The following is a 17,756-nucleotide window of genomic DNA, read 5'->3' on the forward strand; positions in this document are numbered from 1 at the left end:
GTCTGTATATCTTCTTTGGAGAAATGTCTGTTTAGGTCTTCTGCCCATTTTTGGATTGGGTTGTTTGTTTTTTTGTTATTGAGCTGCATGAGCTGCTTGTGAATTTTGGAGATGAATCCTTTGTCAGTTGCTTCATTTGCAAATATTTTCTCCCATTCTGAGGGTTGTCTTTTGGTCTTGTTTATGGTTTCCTTTGCTGTGCAAAAGCTTTGAAGTTTCATTAGGTCCCATTTGTTTATTTTTGTTTTTATTTCCATTTCTCTAGGAGGTGGGTCAGAAAGGATCTTGCTGTGATTTATGTCATAGAGTGTTCTGCCTATGTTTTCCTCTAAGAGTTTGATAGTTTCTGGCCTTACATTTAGGTCGTTAATCCATTTTGAGCTTATTTTTGTGTATGGTGTTAGGGAGTGATCTAATCTCATACTTTTACATGTAGCTGTCCAGTTTTCCCAGCACCACTTATTGAAGAGGCTGTCCTTTCTCCGCTGTACATTCCTGCCTCCTTTATCAAAGATAAGGTGACCATATGTGTGTTGGTTTATCTCTGGGCTTTCTATCCTAGAACAGCTGTCTTTATATCAGACAAAGGTTTGAGTTTTCAAGTTCGACAACATTTATGGCCTCTGCCCCAAGGTAATCTGTGAGCCTCAATGTAGTATAAAATGCTTTCATAGTCATTTCCCATATCATTACTAAATATTAAAATATTCTGCTCTATGTTAATTTATAAAATAAACCACATCAGTGACTTTCTACAGCATGCTATGCAGCGCTGGCCTCAGTCTCTTTGCTGCAGTATCTCATCTGTGGATTGTGCGGCACAGGGTTCCACCTGTGAGGGTAGCCGCGGAACCTGACCCTGAATCCTTCTTCCACTCTGTTCAAAGCAGCCACTCTTCTGTGGCTTCACATACACAGTTCTTCCAGAAGATGTTGCTTTCATTAAAGAAGTCATTTAATATTAAGAATGTATCTTTTCCAGCACTATAGCTTTCTGTAGTTGCTCACACACAAAAAGCAGTTCTTTGTTGATTTCATTATTGAAACAGAATCTAGCCAATCTTTAATAAGCAATGAAACATTTGAGGCATCCATATTTTCATCACTATATAGCAACTATGGATGGTGTAATTTGCTCTAATACTTGTTTTTCCTGCTGATCTTCAGGAGTGTGTGTGTGTGTGTGTGTGTGTGTGTGTGTGGCTTTTTGAATTTTTTTTGCCAATTCCAGTGGTGTGTGCTGACCAAAATATGCATTTTAACTTGTTATTATATTGTTTTCCATGTACTATTTCTACTATTCCTGATTAGATCAGGAAGATACCTTGTTCCCCCTCAAGGTATGTCTTTTGCTATTATGTAAGAAACCTAAAAGAGTGTCTCTAAATATTTAATAACAAATTGAGTGAAATTTTCTAAAGTACAGAATTGAGTACTGTATATCTTCGAACATCACCCCACCCCCCCAAAAAAAATGATAGGTATCTGTCTCAATGTCTTTATGTTCCAGATACCTGGTTTCTAAAGTTCTTGGTAATCCTAAGTACAACATTCCTGACAAATAACTCAAAGCATACTAAGCATGAGGATATCACTAATAATAATGAATGTGAATCCATGTTTCACATAGTCTTATTGTTACTTTTGTGTTTGACTCATTGTCAGATCTAATTAAGTCGTTTGTTTTTATCTTGTTAATGTGTCAGTCAGCGAGCTCTTTTCAGAAGTAGGAAACATGTCAGCTCTGACCTTTTCTTATTAATAGGAAGAAGGTTTATCCTCAATTTATGGTTCTGTTCCTAAAATGTTTTTTTGTTTTGCGGTACGCGGGCCTCTCACTGCTGTGGCCTCTCCCGTATGCACAGGCACAGCGGCCATGGCTCACCGGCCCAGCCGCTCCGCGGCATGTGGGATCTTCCCGGACCGGGGCACGAACCCGTGTTCCCTGCATCGGCAGGCAGACTCTCAACCACTGTGCCACCAGGGAAGACCCCTAAAATGTTTTTAATCTAGTTTAGTTAAAACTAGATCATATAATATGTAAATCCATTTAAGTGGGCACACTGCAGTATAACACAATATGTTAAAGGAAACGATGCCATCATCCCTTTGTGGGGAGAAGGCCCACTCTTTCCTCATGGTGTTTGGCAACAGGACATAACTCGTGACTGTCTGACATAGGGACTAAATATGGGCAACAGAGTCTATCTACATATTTACAAAGTTAATTTCTATTTTTAGATTGGAAATAAGTAAAAATAGACATTCCAATATTTTTTCCCATGCCCTCGGGGGACCCTGCACCCCAACTTTGGAGAGTACTGGTTTCACAGTGTAGGTTGGTGATTCGTTGCTGCAGCGGACATTCTTGGCTTGGTCCCAGCATTCATTCCTGCTTTTCCTGTCAACATTACCCTTATTTTCTTTTGGGTGTGTCTTCATTGGCTCAAATTAGCCCAGCCCAGCCTCCAATCAAAGTGACTGGTATGGAGATGTCAAGAAATTCAATTTATGCTTTCCTTTTTAAAAAGTGAACCCTAAGATTTTGTAGCAGCTCCCAAAAGAGGCTCTCTCCCTCACCCAGATGGGGTAGTCCAAGGGCGTGATGAGGCTGGCACTGAAACCAGTTTACCACCCTGAGAGCATAAACTGGAACTCTCAGAAGCCACCATATGGAACCCAGGGATGAAATAAGATTGCTGAAGGTAAAGAGGAGAGACGGCAAGAAACAGGATCCTTGCTGACCTTATTTGCGGTCGGATGAAGGCTTTCCTGAAGCCAGACTTACCCCTGGATCTCTCAGCTACTAGGTGAATAAATTCTGTTTAATTGCATAAGCAATTTAAGTTGGCCTCTTTGTCATCTGCAGCCAAAAAATTCATCACTGATACAGCTGTCAACTCCTTTGTTTTGTTGTTATTGTTGTCGGTTCGTTTTGTTTTGTATTTATTATAGAGAGTCAAGTTAACCATACTCTGGAGCACAGAATTATCATCAGTATCTGCAAGGTCCTTCCATTGAATTATTCCCCTAGCAGCACACATTAATTATAAGCTTATATACCAGGCACTGTTCTAAGTAATTTACATATATTAACACATATAATCTGCAGAACAATCCTATGGAGTTACTATTATTATTATCCCCATTTTACAAATGAGGAAACTGAGACCAGAGGTAAGTAACTTGCCCAAGGTTACTCAGTAAGTAATAAAGCCAAGATTTACTACCAAGGCAAATTTGAACCAAGGTAACCTGGCTCCTAAACCCATGCTCTTAATCACTACAATATACCAGAAAGACTACACTATGCACATACTAACATTTGGCATTGTCCAACTCTGTAATTTTTGCCACTGTAATAAGTGTAAAGTAATATTTACCATTTCTTATGTAACTTTGGACAAGTTACTTAAACTCTCTGTGTCTAAGTTTCCTTACCTGTAAAATGGAGGTAATAAAATAATACTGATTTTATAGGGTTGTTGTGTAGTTTAAATAATGCCAGTGACTGTGAACATCTTTTCTCTACTTGTTGGCCATTCAGGATTCCTTTTTTTGAGAAACTGCCTGTTCATACCCTTTGACCATTTTTCTACTGAGTTTCCTGTCTTTTTCTTATTGATTTGCAGGGGTCACATATATATTGCAGTTATGTCCATTTTAGATACTACAAATCTCCTTCTAATCTATCATTTTTCTGTGGTGCCCTTGTTTAACAGGAATCTTTAATTTTGATATAATCAAATTGATCAATTGTGCTCGAGATGTGGAGAGAATGAAGACATGAAAAACAATGTTTATGCCCTCAGCAACTTAAAATCTGGCTGAAGAATCAAGACTAACAACTATTATGAACAAGTGTCAGACACCATATAACAATATGCAATAAGATGCCAAGTTGTAAGTCTATGTAATCAACTATTAACCTCGGAAAAGTACCCCAATTTTTCTGAGCTTCAGTTTCCTTACTTGGAAAGTGGACACAATAAAAAAATACTTTTCAGTTTGTTGTGATAATTAAATAAAAAAGACCTGGCTCTTGTGGTTAGTACCTGGCATATAATACCGACTGCAATTCAGATGCAAAGCAGATTAATGAAATAATAATGGCTACCATTTATGAAGGGCTGCTACCTGCCTGGCACTTTCTATAAGATACCATATTTAAATTTCACAACCCCCTGCAAGGCATTATTGTCAGATGCAGAAACCTAGGTTCAGAGAGCTTCAGTAATCTGACAAAGTCACACAGCCAGTAAAAGGTGGCAACAAGATTGAAAGCCAGGTTCATTTGACCTCAAACCTCATGTGCTTTCCACTATGCCAAGTTATTGCCAGAAAAGGTACCAGAAAAGCAATGAAACTTTGCTTGGATCCTGAAAATTTTTTTAAAAAGACAGAATTTGAATAGACAAAAGGAAGAAGGAAGAGAGGAGACCATGCCAGATTCTGAGAGGGTGCAGTGCATGGGCCAGGGATGAAAAGTATTGTGAGTTCTTACAGGGCAGAAGCAAAACTTGTACAACATAGTGCCCTTCAGTCCCAGCACAGAGATTGGGACAGGTAGCTGGTGGGGGAATGCCTATTCCCTACTTCTCTTACTTCCATAACGAGGAAGCAGGAGTGCATTTTCTGACTGGGAAGCTTGAAGGAGGAACTAGGGATGTGTCCCTCTGACCCCTCAATTTTGGGAAGCAGGCCTGCCCCAGGAAGCATGCTTTTCTTTTCTGCTTTTCCAGAAACTGTAAAACTGCAGTCAGTTTTATACAAGCAGACTTTCCAACTCTGTTTGTGGCTGGTGGGGTATGTTCAATTCTGTGGTGAAGTACAAGCAGGTCCTTGTCCCTGCAGATCTAAAGCCACTGCCACCATTCCAGTTTTTACCAGGGACAGGCTGACATTTTGCTTTCCACCAGTCTGACTCCTGCAGCTATCTCAATGGATTCTGAACTTGTATGGGCGATATGGGTGTTATTTGAAGCCCCCTAAGACCATAGCCGTCGGCACTCAATAAACCATGGTAAAAGAGTGAATGTGACAAATTCAGAGGATAATGAGAAGATGGCCTGATGTGAGCAGAGGACATATAAGTAGCTTAAGTAAGGTTAGATGGATGACTTACAAGAAAGGCTTTTGGATTTGACGTGGGAAGAGTGCTTAAGTTTCTGAGCAGGGGAAGAGCAGGAGGAAGACCGTGTTTATGTAGAGATAATATGGCAGTGCGCTGCAGTGGAGACTGGCGGGGGCGAACTTGGAGCTGGAGGGAACCAGAGGTGGTTTCTATAATTCCTAAGTGAAAGAGGATGAAGGTCTGGCCTAGGGAAGTGGAAATGTGATGGGGGTGAAAGGATGAACAGAAGATCTCGAAGGAAAAACTGTCAGGATACGGTCACAACTGGGGTCTGAGAAGTAGAGATAACGTTTTTGAGGGAGGTAGATGAGCAGGCCCGGAACTGGTGGGAAGTGGGTCTCAACCTTGGGCACATTAAATCTGAGGTGTCAAGTTGGTTTGCTCTCCGCACCAGGGACACCGGGCGCACAGTAGGAAAAAAGCTACAGTGGGAGCAGTTTGCGGAGTCAACGCTGTCAAAGACGCATCACGCATTTGAGGACCTCTGGGAAGAAGTTGGTGGAGATGTGAAGTATGAACATAGAGGGTGCCCGGGATGACCGAGGTGGGAGTAGGGACACAGGTGAAGCTGGGAAGAGGAGAGCAGGGGACCCCGGTCGCTCCTGGGCTTGAGGGAAGGACGGGATGAGGCTGCAGGCAAACGCTGGAATCAGGATCTTCTCAGCAGAGGAGGATGGCCTCCGCCTCCCACCCCCCTCCCCAGGAAATCCACAGTTGAACCCAAAGCAGCTTTCCTCAGGCTGGCTGGTCTTCTGGGCCCCGCGCCCCCTTCCTCGCGCTCTGGCGACAGTGATGCCCTGGACCCGGAGCTGCGGGGGTCCCTCTGCACCTCTGGCCCTCTATCAGCCGTAGGGGGCGACTTCAGCTCCCCACGCCGCAGGGCCTTTCCCCCCAGGTTCCCGCCCCAGGGCGAGACAGGGCCCCCAGCATTACCGCCCCACCTGGCCACTGCCGCAGCCCGCACTCGCAGCCTGCCCGAGCTGCAGCAAGCCAGCGGCCCCTCCCGGGGGTGGGGTTTCGGCTCGCACACCCACACCCCCTCCGCCTTTGTTGCAGTGTCCCCCAGGACCACCCCCTCTGTGCCTCGGCTTCCACGTCCTGGGGGCTAAACTAGGGGCCTGGGTTTCGGGAAAGGGGTTCGGCGGCGCCAGGACGCTCGCGGGCTCCAGGACGTAGCGAGGGGCTGGGAGGAGGGAGCGCAACCCTGAGCCGCGGGGGCCGCTGCTGCAGAAGGGGGAGGAGAATGGGGAGGAGCTGGGGGGCAGGCTGTCGGGGAAGGAGGGGTCTTAAGGGGCGGCGAGGCCAGGTCGGATTTCCTCTGAGGCTGGCGATCGGCGAAGCTCCCACCTTCCCTTAGAGCTCGCTGCAGCCGCCTGCCCCCGCGCCCTCCGGAGACCGGAACGGGACCATGGTGAGAGCGGGGTTCGCTGCGCGGAGCCGAGCGCACTGGCCCGACCCCTCTGGGCGGCCGAGGGTGGCCGGGCGGAGGGAGCGAGCCTCCGAGGCACGAGGAAGTTTCCGGGGTCGACACGGGGCCCGGTGCCTTCACTCTCGCTCTTGTCTTTTCCGCAGATGTGGACACGCTGGCTCGCGCTCGCGCTGGTGGCGGTCGCCTGGGTCCACGCCGAGGTAGGTGAGCCTCTGAGGAGGTCCGAACTCAGGCGCCGGGGCCACTGGGGTCTGCGCGTCGCGCGGGCGGTGCGTGCGTCCAGGGGATGCTCTCCCCGGGTAGGACTGGGAGTTTCCATCTGCCGGGTGAGGGGGGCGCTCGGAGCAGAAATGCTGCTTACGAAACTTAAACCTAAAAATCAGGAAAAGTAGTTTGGGCCGTCAGCGGGAACCCCCCCGCGGCTAATATGGAGGGAGAGTGGGGAGGGGGAGAGAGGACGAGCAGGGCCGATTGGGATGCAGGCGGCCACAAGAGCAGGAGCCGAGTTCAAAAAGGCGCCTGAGTTCTTTCCTTCACTTAAGAGGAAATTGAGAATAGTTGGAGACTTTTCCCTTCCGAGTCTGTCTCCTGGGGGAGGGGGGTCGGGGGATCTCAAGAGACTCTTCCTTTAGGGCGGGATATTTTTTTTTCTTTTATAAAGTAAAATGATGATTCTCTGGGGTTTTTTTCTTCTTTTTTTGTAAAGTGCCCTCGGATTTTGCGTTATTATCAGAGCCAAATAACGGCCTTTTAAAATCTCAATTTTTTTCTTAAACTGGCGTTGCGCAAGTATGAGTGATCCATTGCTCTGCTCTTTGAGGGCTCTGCGTTTCCAGTCAAAGTATTACAGCGCCTTTTGGGTAATGTTTTCTTTTCAACTCCAGTGACCTTCCTGAGACACTACAAACAAACCAACAAACCCTTCGCTCACAAGCCCCTCCATTAACTCAAAGGTTTATGGACAGAAAATAAACAATTCTAAATTCCCTGGGCTCTAGTCTCCAGAAAAGTGAGGTCAGAAACCAAACATTTGATAATTATGGCAGGAAATGTGGAAGGAATTAAAAAGCATGAGGGAGAAGAAATGGAATGTACATTACAAAAGAAATAGCTCCCTGGTGGGTGGTTATTCTCCCTCTTTGAATTTTTTTTCTTCATATTACAGTTTAGCCCCACCCTTAGCATCACAGCTTGACTGCCCAGAAAAGTCATAAAAGCCTGCAAGGTCTTCACGATTAAAAAAATATATATATACATTATACTGAACTCTCATTTAATTCACTACCACACTTTTGGTTGATCTGGAAACGTGCTGTTTTTACTCACAATGAAATAAAAATAGCTAATGTTTTTTGGATATCTACTTTGTGTTGTAATAAAACTCCATTTGAGTGATGGGGACACTAAGTCAGAAAGGTCATGTAATTTACCTAGTGTCCTAAGTTGTTAAATGGTAGGAGTGGGATTTGAACACAGTCAGGCATCGCACCCCAGGCCCTTAACCACTGTCTCACACAAGGACTTCATATTTGCTATGTACTTCTCATATAGCAGACATTGGTTGGGCTGCATGCCTCATTTCTTTTAAAGCTTCCCAGAACCTTGTAGGGTCAGTTTTGTTATCCACAATTTACAGAGGAAGAAACAGGTTCCGGAGACTAGGTAACCTGCCCAAGGTCTCACAGCTAGTTCTTAGGAAGGATCTGAACCCAGCTCCTTCCACTGGTGGAGCTCATCTTGAACTCCAGATCTGCTTCTAATGCATTTTGTTCTCCAGGGTTTGAGTTTGAGGGAGGATCCTTCACTGGCTGATTTAGTCCTGGCTGAGAAACAGCCTTCCATCCCTGCTGTTGCCCTCAAAAGGCTGCTGTAGTCCATTGATGGACGAGGTGAATCCCTGGTTTGTTTTACTGCAGGTTTAGGAATTGCCAGCTAGTGTGTGAAATCGCTCTGTGAACTGGAATGCACATTTGAGGAGTGAGGATGCCATAGGTTCACTCACCACAAGGCTCTGTAGCCCAAGGTCTGGGATCTATTCTCCCAAGCTGTTTGTACTATACACCCCCCCACCCCCCACCCCCAGTGCATTGCAGGGAAAAGCTTAGCCCTCATAGGAAGTTCCCCCAGCAGCAATTTCCTGCTTGAGGTGGAAGAGCAGAAAGTACTCTCACAGAATTCCCAAGGCAAAATCGTGGGGAAAGAGGCAAAATCAAGAAGTGCTGAGGCATGAAAACGGAGGAAGTGGTGCAGAAAGAAGGTTGTGAACTCAGGGTATGTGAGGAGTAGGTATGATGTAGCTTTCATTTCATGACTCCAGATTATTAAGGATTATTTTTTTTATCAATACAATCTCTTGGTATCTGACCCTGGTAACACTTGGCAAGTTTTTAATCAGTGTTTTAATAATAATAAATGAAAAGGTAGATTAGCCCTAGCAATTTGGATATTACTTTCAGCATTTTATCGTGTAGTTAATGGTGCTTTTGCAGTGGAATTTTTTTCCTTGTTAGCTGCAACAACATATAGCAAACAAAGCCAAGTAATGGTATTGACTGTTTTTATTGACATGAATCCACTTTAGTAGACTTTAGGGCTGAAATCGTACAAATATTGTTGAACTTTTAAAATGAAATTTAAAAAACAAACTTAGTTTTCTTGGTGCTTTTTGATTTAATACAAGCACAAGGATTCAATTCAGCATATTTTTAAAGTATGTGATTGCACAACAAATTATGCTGATAGTTGAAGAAGCCAAGTCTTTGGAATAGTAGTAGACCTCTAGAATCAGGTGTCCCTAGCTTGAGAAAAGGTGGTTGTCGTCATTATTAGTGCCAGTCTATAAATCCTGTTTGGTTAGATTCAAGAAACTATTAACAAATCTCATTAAGGAAAGTGTTATATTTTTAATGTTTTTCATGGTCTCTTGGCACCTCAGGGTTGATTTTTTGACTGCTTCCTCTTTTTCTTTCTTTTTGTCTTAATACTTCAGGCAGCCTCCATCAAAATTCCATCCCATCCACTTGAGCTCACAGCCATGTACTCTTTAGAGTCTGCTTGAAACGGGGTGTTGGCACATATCTCTTGATGAGCATATATTAGTATCTGCAATGGACAAGGAATGGGGGGTTGCAGCGGCAGAGCAAGCTACCTTGTTTCAGAATCTTTTGGGAGGGGGCTAGGTGGGCCTGCTCACTCTTCCTTCACCCATCCCCCTCCCATTGAGAATTACTGCAGTTCACTGCGAGGTGTGGATAGTGGAGGCTGGGAAAGGTTGACATGTGCCCTTGAGTCTCGGGAGGTGGTGGGTATGAGTCTATTTTAACACCAAAAGGCAGCCTTGGCAAGTGCCCAAGCACACTCCACTCTCCGTTGGTGGTTATCTCTGCTGGCACTCTGATTTCCAACATTCCAGGTCTATAAATTCATCACGATAAGTCACAAGTACAGGAGACTGATTCACAAATCAGAACACTCATTCCAGTAAGGGAATACTTAACCTATGAACTGTGAGCGCATCATTTAAGATAATAGCAGCAAGAACAATAACAATTATACAGATAGGCAAGAAGATTCTTAGGGCATTGTCCCTCTGAAGCCAGGTTTCATAACCTCATTTATACCCTATTATCAACATACAGTTAAGCAACCACCAGGGGTATTATTGGCAGATGTGGGGTCTCCTCTTTATTCTTTAGAATTATTCTAATAGTGGATTCAGGAAGGCCTAGAGTGTGATTTTCCCATTTTGCCTTGATTTTCCCCACATCCTCTGACTGCTTCTTGAAGCTACAGAAAAAACTAAGATTTTAATATCCATCTTGTACATTAACCACTATCTCTTGTTTGTTTATCCTTTGGCAAATAAACTCCTGGCTGTGATTCTGGAGACCATTGTTAGAAATTGGGATGTTAAAACATGGCAGTGACTCTGCTGAATAGCCAGAACAGATGGACAAGCACCCTGCAAATTGAGGCCCTGGATGTTGAAAATGTCTTTAGAAAGGACATGTCACAATTCCCATAGACATCTCTGGATTGGGTAATGGAAAGCAGGAGTCCATTCTCAGGCTCAGAAGAATGAGTTTGGGAAGAGCTGTGAGGTGGGGGCATGGGCTGCTATGAATGTAATGTCGCAAAGAAGAAAATAAAGTCTTCAAAGTCAGTGAGGCAGGAAGACACATGTTTCCAGGAGAACAGGGAAAGGATGAGCTGTAAATGCCAGTGGTCACACATGGAGGATTGAAAACATCATGGTGTCTTTTTCCTGCTCCTTTTCAAATAAATGGACATCCAGACAGAAATTTCTAGTAGCCACAAATAGTATTAGCTTAAGGACACCAGATATTATAGGACTGAAAAACAACTTACACTTAGATGGGTTCATTTTGTAAGCTATGTGACTGATGTCCTGTAGGTCAAATGCATACTTTTCTCTAAGGTTCCATCTTCTGTCACTTGTGACTTTGGCATGGGGTGCTTTCTCCAGGAGTGAGTCATTAACAGCACAGGCCTTCACTTCATGGTGCCCATCAGTCAGTATTCCCTGATGTAGGCTGAGCATGCCCTACACAGGGCAGAGTCATGGATGTCATAGCAAGCATAGCTATGTCAGAGTCATAGCAAGACATGGTCTCTGCCCTCAGGTTGCTTACAATCTAATGGTGAGCCGTTAGATTTAAACTGGCAGCTATACTGTATAATATTATAACTGCATGATGAACAACTATCTTCATTATTATTATTGCTTTTTTTTACATTAACAAGGACTTCCCCTGATTTTTAAAGTTATTTTACATTAGTACAATGCACAAATCTTTAATGTATAGTTTGATGAACTTTCACATGTGAATATACCCATGTAGCCACCACCCAATCAAGACTGAGGGAGTTGGTACAGTAAGGAGGCTATGAACTCAGGGTGTGTGGAAACAGTTAACATGAAAAAAAGTGAGGTATAGATATGATCGAGGTTACGTTTCATCATCTGATGATCATTAATTATCATTTAATTAGTCCAGTCTCTTGATGTCTGTCCCTACTAACATTTGGCGAGCTTTTAATTCATGATTTAACAATAATGAACCTTTAATAATTCATGAAAAGGTAAATGAACCCTCTCCATATGAGACTTGCACTTTGGATATTATTTTAAGCATTTTTAACTTGTAGTTAACAGTGCTTGCAGTAGACAATTGTTTTCCTTGTTAGCTACAAAAACATAGCAAACACAGTTAAATACAGTCTTTATTGACATGAATTCATTTTAGCAGACTTTGTGTAGCTGACTTGACTGTTTTGCTGATGGATATTTCAGGGCTCCATATAATCTACGCTGAGAAACCAAATCAAGGAAAGAAACTCAGTTAATTCTGTTTGACCGCTTTGCCCTGGTCATTCATTATTACTTTTAAAGGGACTCTACATAAGACACCTATCACATTAGGAAAGCTAAAAACTTAAAGCCTACTACCTACCTAACAAGAGGAAAAGAGTTAAGAGTTAACAGCAATATATGCCACTAAAAGTTATGTTTACAAAAAATTTAAGGCTCCGGCAAATGATGATCATTTAAATAAAAAAGCAGAACACCCCCCCACTCCAATGCCTATCCTCACAACTATGTAACAATTTATAGAGAAGTATGACAAAATGTCTTAAAATCCATCATGAGGATTCTTGTGACATCTCACCTTTTTCGAGAGGAATTTATCCTTCTAATATATGCTATTTTATTTAAATAAGAAAGTGTTATTTTCTGATAAAATATGGAAATTAAATATGTTCATAAAAAGCTCAGAGAATATAGAAAAAACTAGAGCAACGAATAAAGTTGCCCATAATTCTACCACCTAAAGATAAACTAGCCCTTCATCCCTCCTTTCAGAGAAATTATCAAAGTCAATTAACAGATGTATGTGATATGCCTACTAGACACTGTAAGCAATGAAAATTAGTGCCTCCCAACACTATGATAAATCGCCTGCAGAGATGGAACAAACATGGTGTGCATGTCACCACTACCCTCTCCCTTACCCATGGCAGACCTTACTAATCAATCAGAATTCTTCCTTCTGAGCCTGGAAGAGGTTAGAAAATCCTTCTCAGCAATGCTGTAGACAGCCACTAGCAGTTACTCTGTGTGTGAGATAAAAGACATTTGCCTTTTCTGCTGGAAAAGTCAATCCAATTTGACAGACATTGGTATATCTTTAGCCAGAATTAAGATGATTAGAAGGCAGAGTTTGGGACTATGTGAAACAACAACAACATGGGGTAATAGGTGATGGAACTAGGGTAGCAAATGGATGAAAATGTCGAGAAAACAGCAGTTTGTTCCTGGCTCAAGCTTCTAAGTTCTCTAGATGAGTTCGAACACCTTAAACCTGTAAGCCAAACTCTCTAATACTGGCCATCAACAAAAATATGAGAATTTTCTTGGCTCTTCTGCTGGAGTGAATAGTTGTTCTTGCTAAGGCTCTAAGAGCTGCTGCTGTCATAGATAACAGCTTCTGCATTAGCAGCCGCCTGGCAAGAAACTGCTAAATGGAAAGCTCTCTGGGTAGTTGGAGTACAAAATATATCCTGTAAATCTGCATTTTCTGCTGTGGTTGGAGGATTTCCATGTAATCTCTTTGCAGACTTTTTATATGCTCATTTGGAAGCCATCACTAGTAAGCTATTCCCAGGATTGTCTGAATTTATGACCTTTAAAATGTTTCCTGTATAATCCCAGACACTATTTGTGACCAACTAAGCTGTTGCCAAAACAAGTCATGTGACACATGGCAAAAGCATGATATGTTGCAGGCCCGGTTTATACATATGTGTGGCATGGGATATTGGCTTGAGGTAGGGAAAATGTCTTTTACTACTTTTTATCGTATTCAAGATTTAAAATCCTGTGTCTGAGGCAAAATTTGTCTTATTCCACAGTCTGTCATTCTGTCCCTCAGTGATAGTAAATGAATGTAATTTATTGATCTACAGCAGTGCCAGTTATACCAATCACTCTGCACATATACTGCTATTAAGAATAGTGTGGAACTAAAAGCAGTACCATATTGGTCCCTATTCTGAAGTAGCTGCTACCACCATAGCTACTGTACAGCTCAAATGGACCTGGCCGTTAGGGGGCCAAATCTTTGGCATTCACAGAAATTACCACCCCCTTCCTCACCTCTTGCTGCTGGTGCAGAAATCCCTGAAATGCAGCTGTGGGATGGATGCCTTCTCAGAATTTGAGAGGCTCCAAGGGAGCTGCTGGGGCCATTTTCAGGCTGTTCACCTCGACCACTTGACCAGTCTGTCCAGTAGGTGGCAGCTTTTTGTGTGGAACTTCATCTGAAATTGTGTCTGTTCCTGGAGTGCTAGCGCTTTTCTCTTATTTCTTGTTTTCATGTCACTCAAGCCTTCTACTGAGTTCCTTTCTTCATTCTCTTCTCTTGTTCTCATATCTGGGTGTTTCCAAGTCTTACCTTTTACATGGACCCTGTTACAGAACTTTCTTATTATTAAGAAGAACATAGTGAAAGAGTCCTTGATCTAGAAGTTCTGCTCTTTCCCTTTCTTGCTAATGTTACCTTTTTAAAGCCACCTAATTAATATCTCTGACTTGCAGCCTCAGTTAAGAGCAAGGGCTTTGGGGTAATGAATAGGTTTGAATTCTGGCCTTGTCGAGCTGTGAAACCATGAGCAAATTACTTTACCTCCCTGAGCTTACTTTCTTCATTTGTAAAATGAATAATGGCTAGACGTCTCTCTTGCCTGTCAATCCAATTAGATAATAAAAAAGCCTCTTCTCCTCATAGCACACAGTCAACACCAAACACTTGCAAAAAAAAAGTGCATCTTAAGAGTCCCTACTGGGCACTGATAAAGACTGTTTTTAACTCTAATGATTTCAACAAGAGAATTCTCAGTTTACACATTAACATTCACTAGGCATTGTCTGTATTTGTACAACCTGTGCACTGGCTCAGATTGTTCTGTTCACTGATTTATCGTTGAGAGGAAGTATAGCGTAATGGTTTAGCACTCAGGCCTTGAAGCTACATTACCTGAGTTTAAATCCTAGCGTAGCCCTTATTAGCCCTGTGAACTTGGGGAAGCTACTTAACCTCTCTGGGTCTGTTTCCTCATCTATAAAATGGGCTTAATATGGAGTATTTACCCCATAAGTTAGTTGTGAGAATCAAGTAAGCTATTCCATGTAAAGCAATTAGAAGAGTGGTTTGGCACACAGAGTACAGTAAATGTTAGCTATTATTATCAAGCTTGTGGCATCTCTACTTATTGGAAGAGCTCCAAAAGCTATGGTGTGTGTGTATGTGTGTGTGTGTTTGCACACTCGCATGTGCTCATGGCTGGCAGAACTCCCCTTGCTTCCTTTATTCTCTCCAGCGATTAAGGATCACCTTTTAAAAGACAACTAGAATATTTATTTCAGTGGATGCTTTGACGCCCAGAATTCATATCAGAACCCTTGCCTCTACTTAGCCAATCTTGCCTTCAAACTTCCAGCATTTCCTCTGTGAAGCCACAGCTCTGTCCTTCCTCGGGGAAAAGAGTTAAGGACTCATTGAGCACCTTCCTTGCACAGGCAGTGCATGTTGTAAGCCAGCATAGGTTTTCCCTGAAGACTGAGTGAACAAGGCAGAGAACTGGAAAGGGAAGAAGAGTGAGAAAAGGCAGAAAAGAGAGGTGATAAAACTCCTCTGGAATTTTTCCAGATTCAGCTTTTCTCCTGTGTCCACCCTTCTTACACATGGAGGTGGCCACCAGATATCTTGGATTTTTTGTGGGATTTGTCATTTGCATATTCTTGCTGTAGTCCCCGTAGCACAGCCTGTCCCTGTGCCACAAATACTCAATTTGGGGTTTAGAAAATAATGATCAGGCAAAGGAATAGAACTCTTTGCTTTCACTGTTTGAAAAATAAATACCGGGCTTCCCTGGTGGCGCAGTGGTTGAGAGTCCGCCTGCCAATGCAGGGGATGCGGGTTTGTGCCCCGGTCCAGGAGGATCCCACGTGCCGCGGATGGCCGCTGAGCCTGCGCGTCCGGAGCCTGTGCTCCGCAATGGGAGAGGCCACAACAGTGAGAGGCCCGCGTACCGCAAAAAAAAATAATAGTAAAAAGAAAAAGAAATACCTTCTCTCAAAGACAGGGTAGGAAGTATCCCTGGAGCAGGCTGATTTGTCCGTTTGGGAACCAAGGCCGTGCTTCGGGTGTTTTGCACACAAACTTGAGTCCTCTGCTGCTGTGTCTGGCAGCCAGCCCTGACTGCAGCCTCACGTGGCCACCAATTCCCAGGCCCCGGAGCCTGGTCTCTTTATTGCTCCCTGCGTTGCTCTCTTCATCTTTTCCCTCTGCCTTCTTGTCTTTCCTTTTCTTTCTCATCTCCTTCCTCCACCATAACAAAGAGGTCATCGTGGAGTGTTTGGGCTGCATTTTCGGAGCTGCCAAAACATACACAGAGCACCAGGTTCACATTTCATGCAGAGAGAAAGCTGCACAAAATCTTGATGCATTATTTTGCCTCACCATCTGGGCCAAAGTAACAGTTCTCCAAGTAAACTCAAGGAAGGAAAGGTTTCCTGTTCTCTGTCAGGCACTGAGTTAATGCTGGTGACTAAGACACAGACCTGTCCCCAAGGAGCTTGCAGTCCACTGGGGGAGGCACACAGGGCGGAGTGACCCAGCATGGTAAGTGCTAGGACAGGGCTGACAACGTAACCCAGCACTGGGGGTTGCGGGAAGGCCTCACAGAGGGTGTGCCCCCAAGCTGAGCCCCAAATATGAGTGGTGTTAGCCAGACAACAGCAGGGAGAGGGAAAGAGCCTTATCTAACTCTCACAACATGATGATGCTGTTACTATAATCTTCATTTATCAGTGAAGAAACCATGGCTCAGAAGATTGTTAGTTACCCTAAATCAGTCACCTAGTAAATCGTAAAGCCAGGATACAAACCCAGGACTTCCAACTCTCAAGGAAGGCAAATACTCTGTGTTCAAGTGTGCTTAAGGTCCACTGAGTCTTATTTCTGAAAGTGACTTTGAAAACAAAGCAAAGACCTTTTCTCTCTAGGTTATGTGGACTCAAAAACAACTGCACAGGCTCTGTCATTTAACTCTTCATGCTCTATCAGCTGCAAGTGCCTGGATCAATACTTGAGGCCTGGTAATGGTCATTCTGGCCACATCGACATGGGCATGGCCTCAACTTGGTTCGGGTCCAAGTGCTTCTTTGACCCACATTGAAGTACAGTATAGTTGTTCCACCAGAGCACTTGCCTCATAATGGTCAGTGACTCAGGAGCTGCTTTAAAACAATTTCTTTGTCCTTCAGATGTATTCACAGCGATTCCACATTGAATAAGACCAAACTTCAAGACAGCTCTAAGACTCCAGCTAAGTGTCTGGGTATGGTTGTTCAGACTGTCGACTGCACAAAAGTGGCTGGCGAAGGGAGCCAACTGGGCTGACTCCATCCTGCACTCTGCTTACCAGTCTCTGTGCCCTATCCTGGGCCTTGTCTGCCCACCCAGGGGGAGAACCACCTTTTTTCTAACTGATGTGCAGAGCTTCCCAGACCCAACATTTTCTCTCAGATATAAGATGCTTATTTGACTATGGTGGCCATTTCTCCTCTGTACATTTTGTAAATTGATATCATTCAGAGTCTTAGAAAGCTTTCACAACAGGCTTCCACCAAAAGCCGGTTCTGTATGTTTGTGGATTTTCCTCATGGATTACCTAAGATGATACAAATGGAAATTTTAAAAAATCTGTCCTTTTACAACCAAAAATGTGCTACTTTTGGCTCTTGCCCAACTCAATTTAGTTTGGGAACTATGATTCCCCAGGAATTGAGAAAAGCATTCCTAGCTTCCCCCGGATTGCTGGATTAGCACAACTTCCCTCAGCCCACAGCTGAATTCCAGCGCCGAGGAAGAAACGTCTTAGACAGAGTGAACTCCCAGCCTGGAGCCTGTCAGAGGTTGTGTCATGTGTTTGCATTAGCTGAATAAAAAGCAAGCAAGCTTTCTGGCCTTACTCCCCCTCCTCCCCACACCCCGCTCTGGAGAGGCCGGTTAAAGTCTAGACAGTGTCTGCTTGGCAGTGAGCCTTTTCAGCACAGTCTGCACAGTTCTGCAGCTCTGACTTGGGTTGCCTCTCTTCACTCATTCCCTG

The 17,756-nt window shown here is 43.7% G+C and overlaps 1 protein-coding gene across 1 annotated transcript in view; it reads left to right on the forward strand.

The window, feature by feature from the left end:
- The first annotated feature begins 6,435 nt into the window (after positions 1-6,435).
- Positions 6,436-17,756, forward strand: part of FSTL1 (follistatin like 1) — a 51,074-nt gene continuing 39,753 nt past the window's right edge. The window contains exons 1-2 of the mRNA XM_082654121.1: positions 6,436-6,545; positions 6,707-6,763. Coding sequence (XP_082510247.1) covers positions 6,543-6,545; positions 6,707-6,763 — 60 coding nt within the window. The 5' untranslated portion in view covers positions 6,436-6,542. The remainder of the gene's footprint in view (positions 6,546-6,706; positions 6,764-17,756) is intronic.

The sequence above is a fragment of the Grampus griseus genome (genome assembly GCF_964374135.1).
Source record: "Grampus griseus genome assembly, chromosome: 5".
NCBI classification, from domain to species: Eukaryota; Metazoa; Chordata; class Mammalia; order Artiodactyla; family Delphinidae; genus Grampus; species Grampus griseus.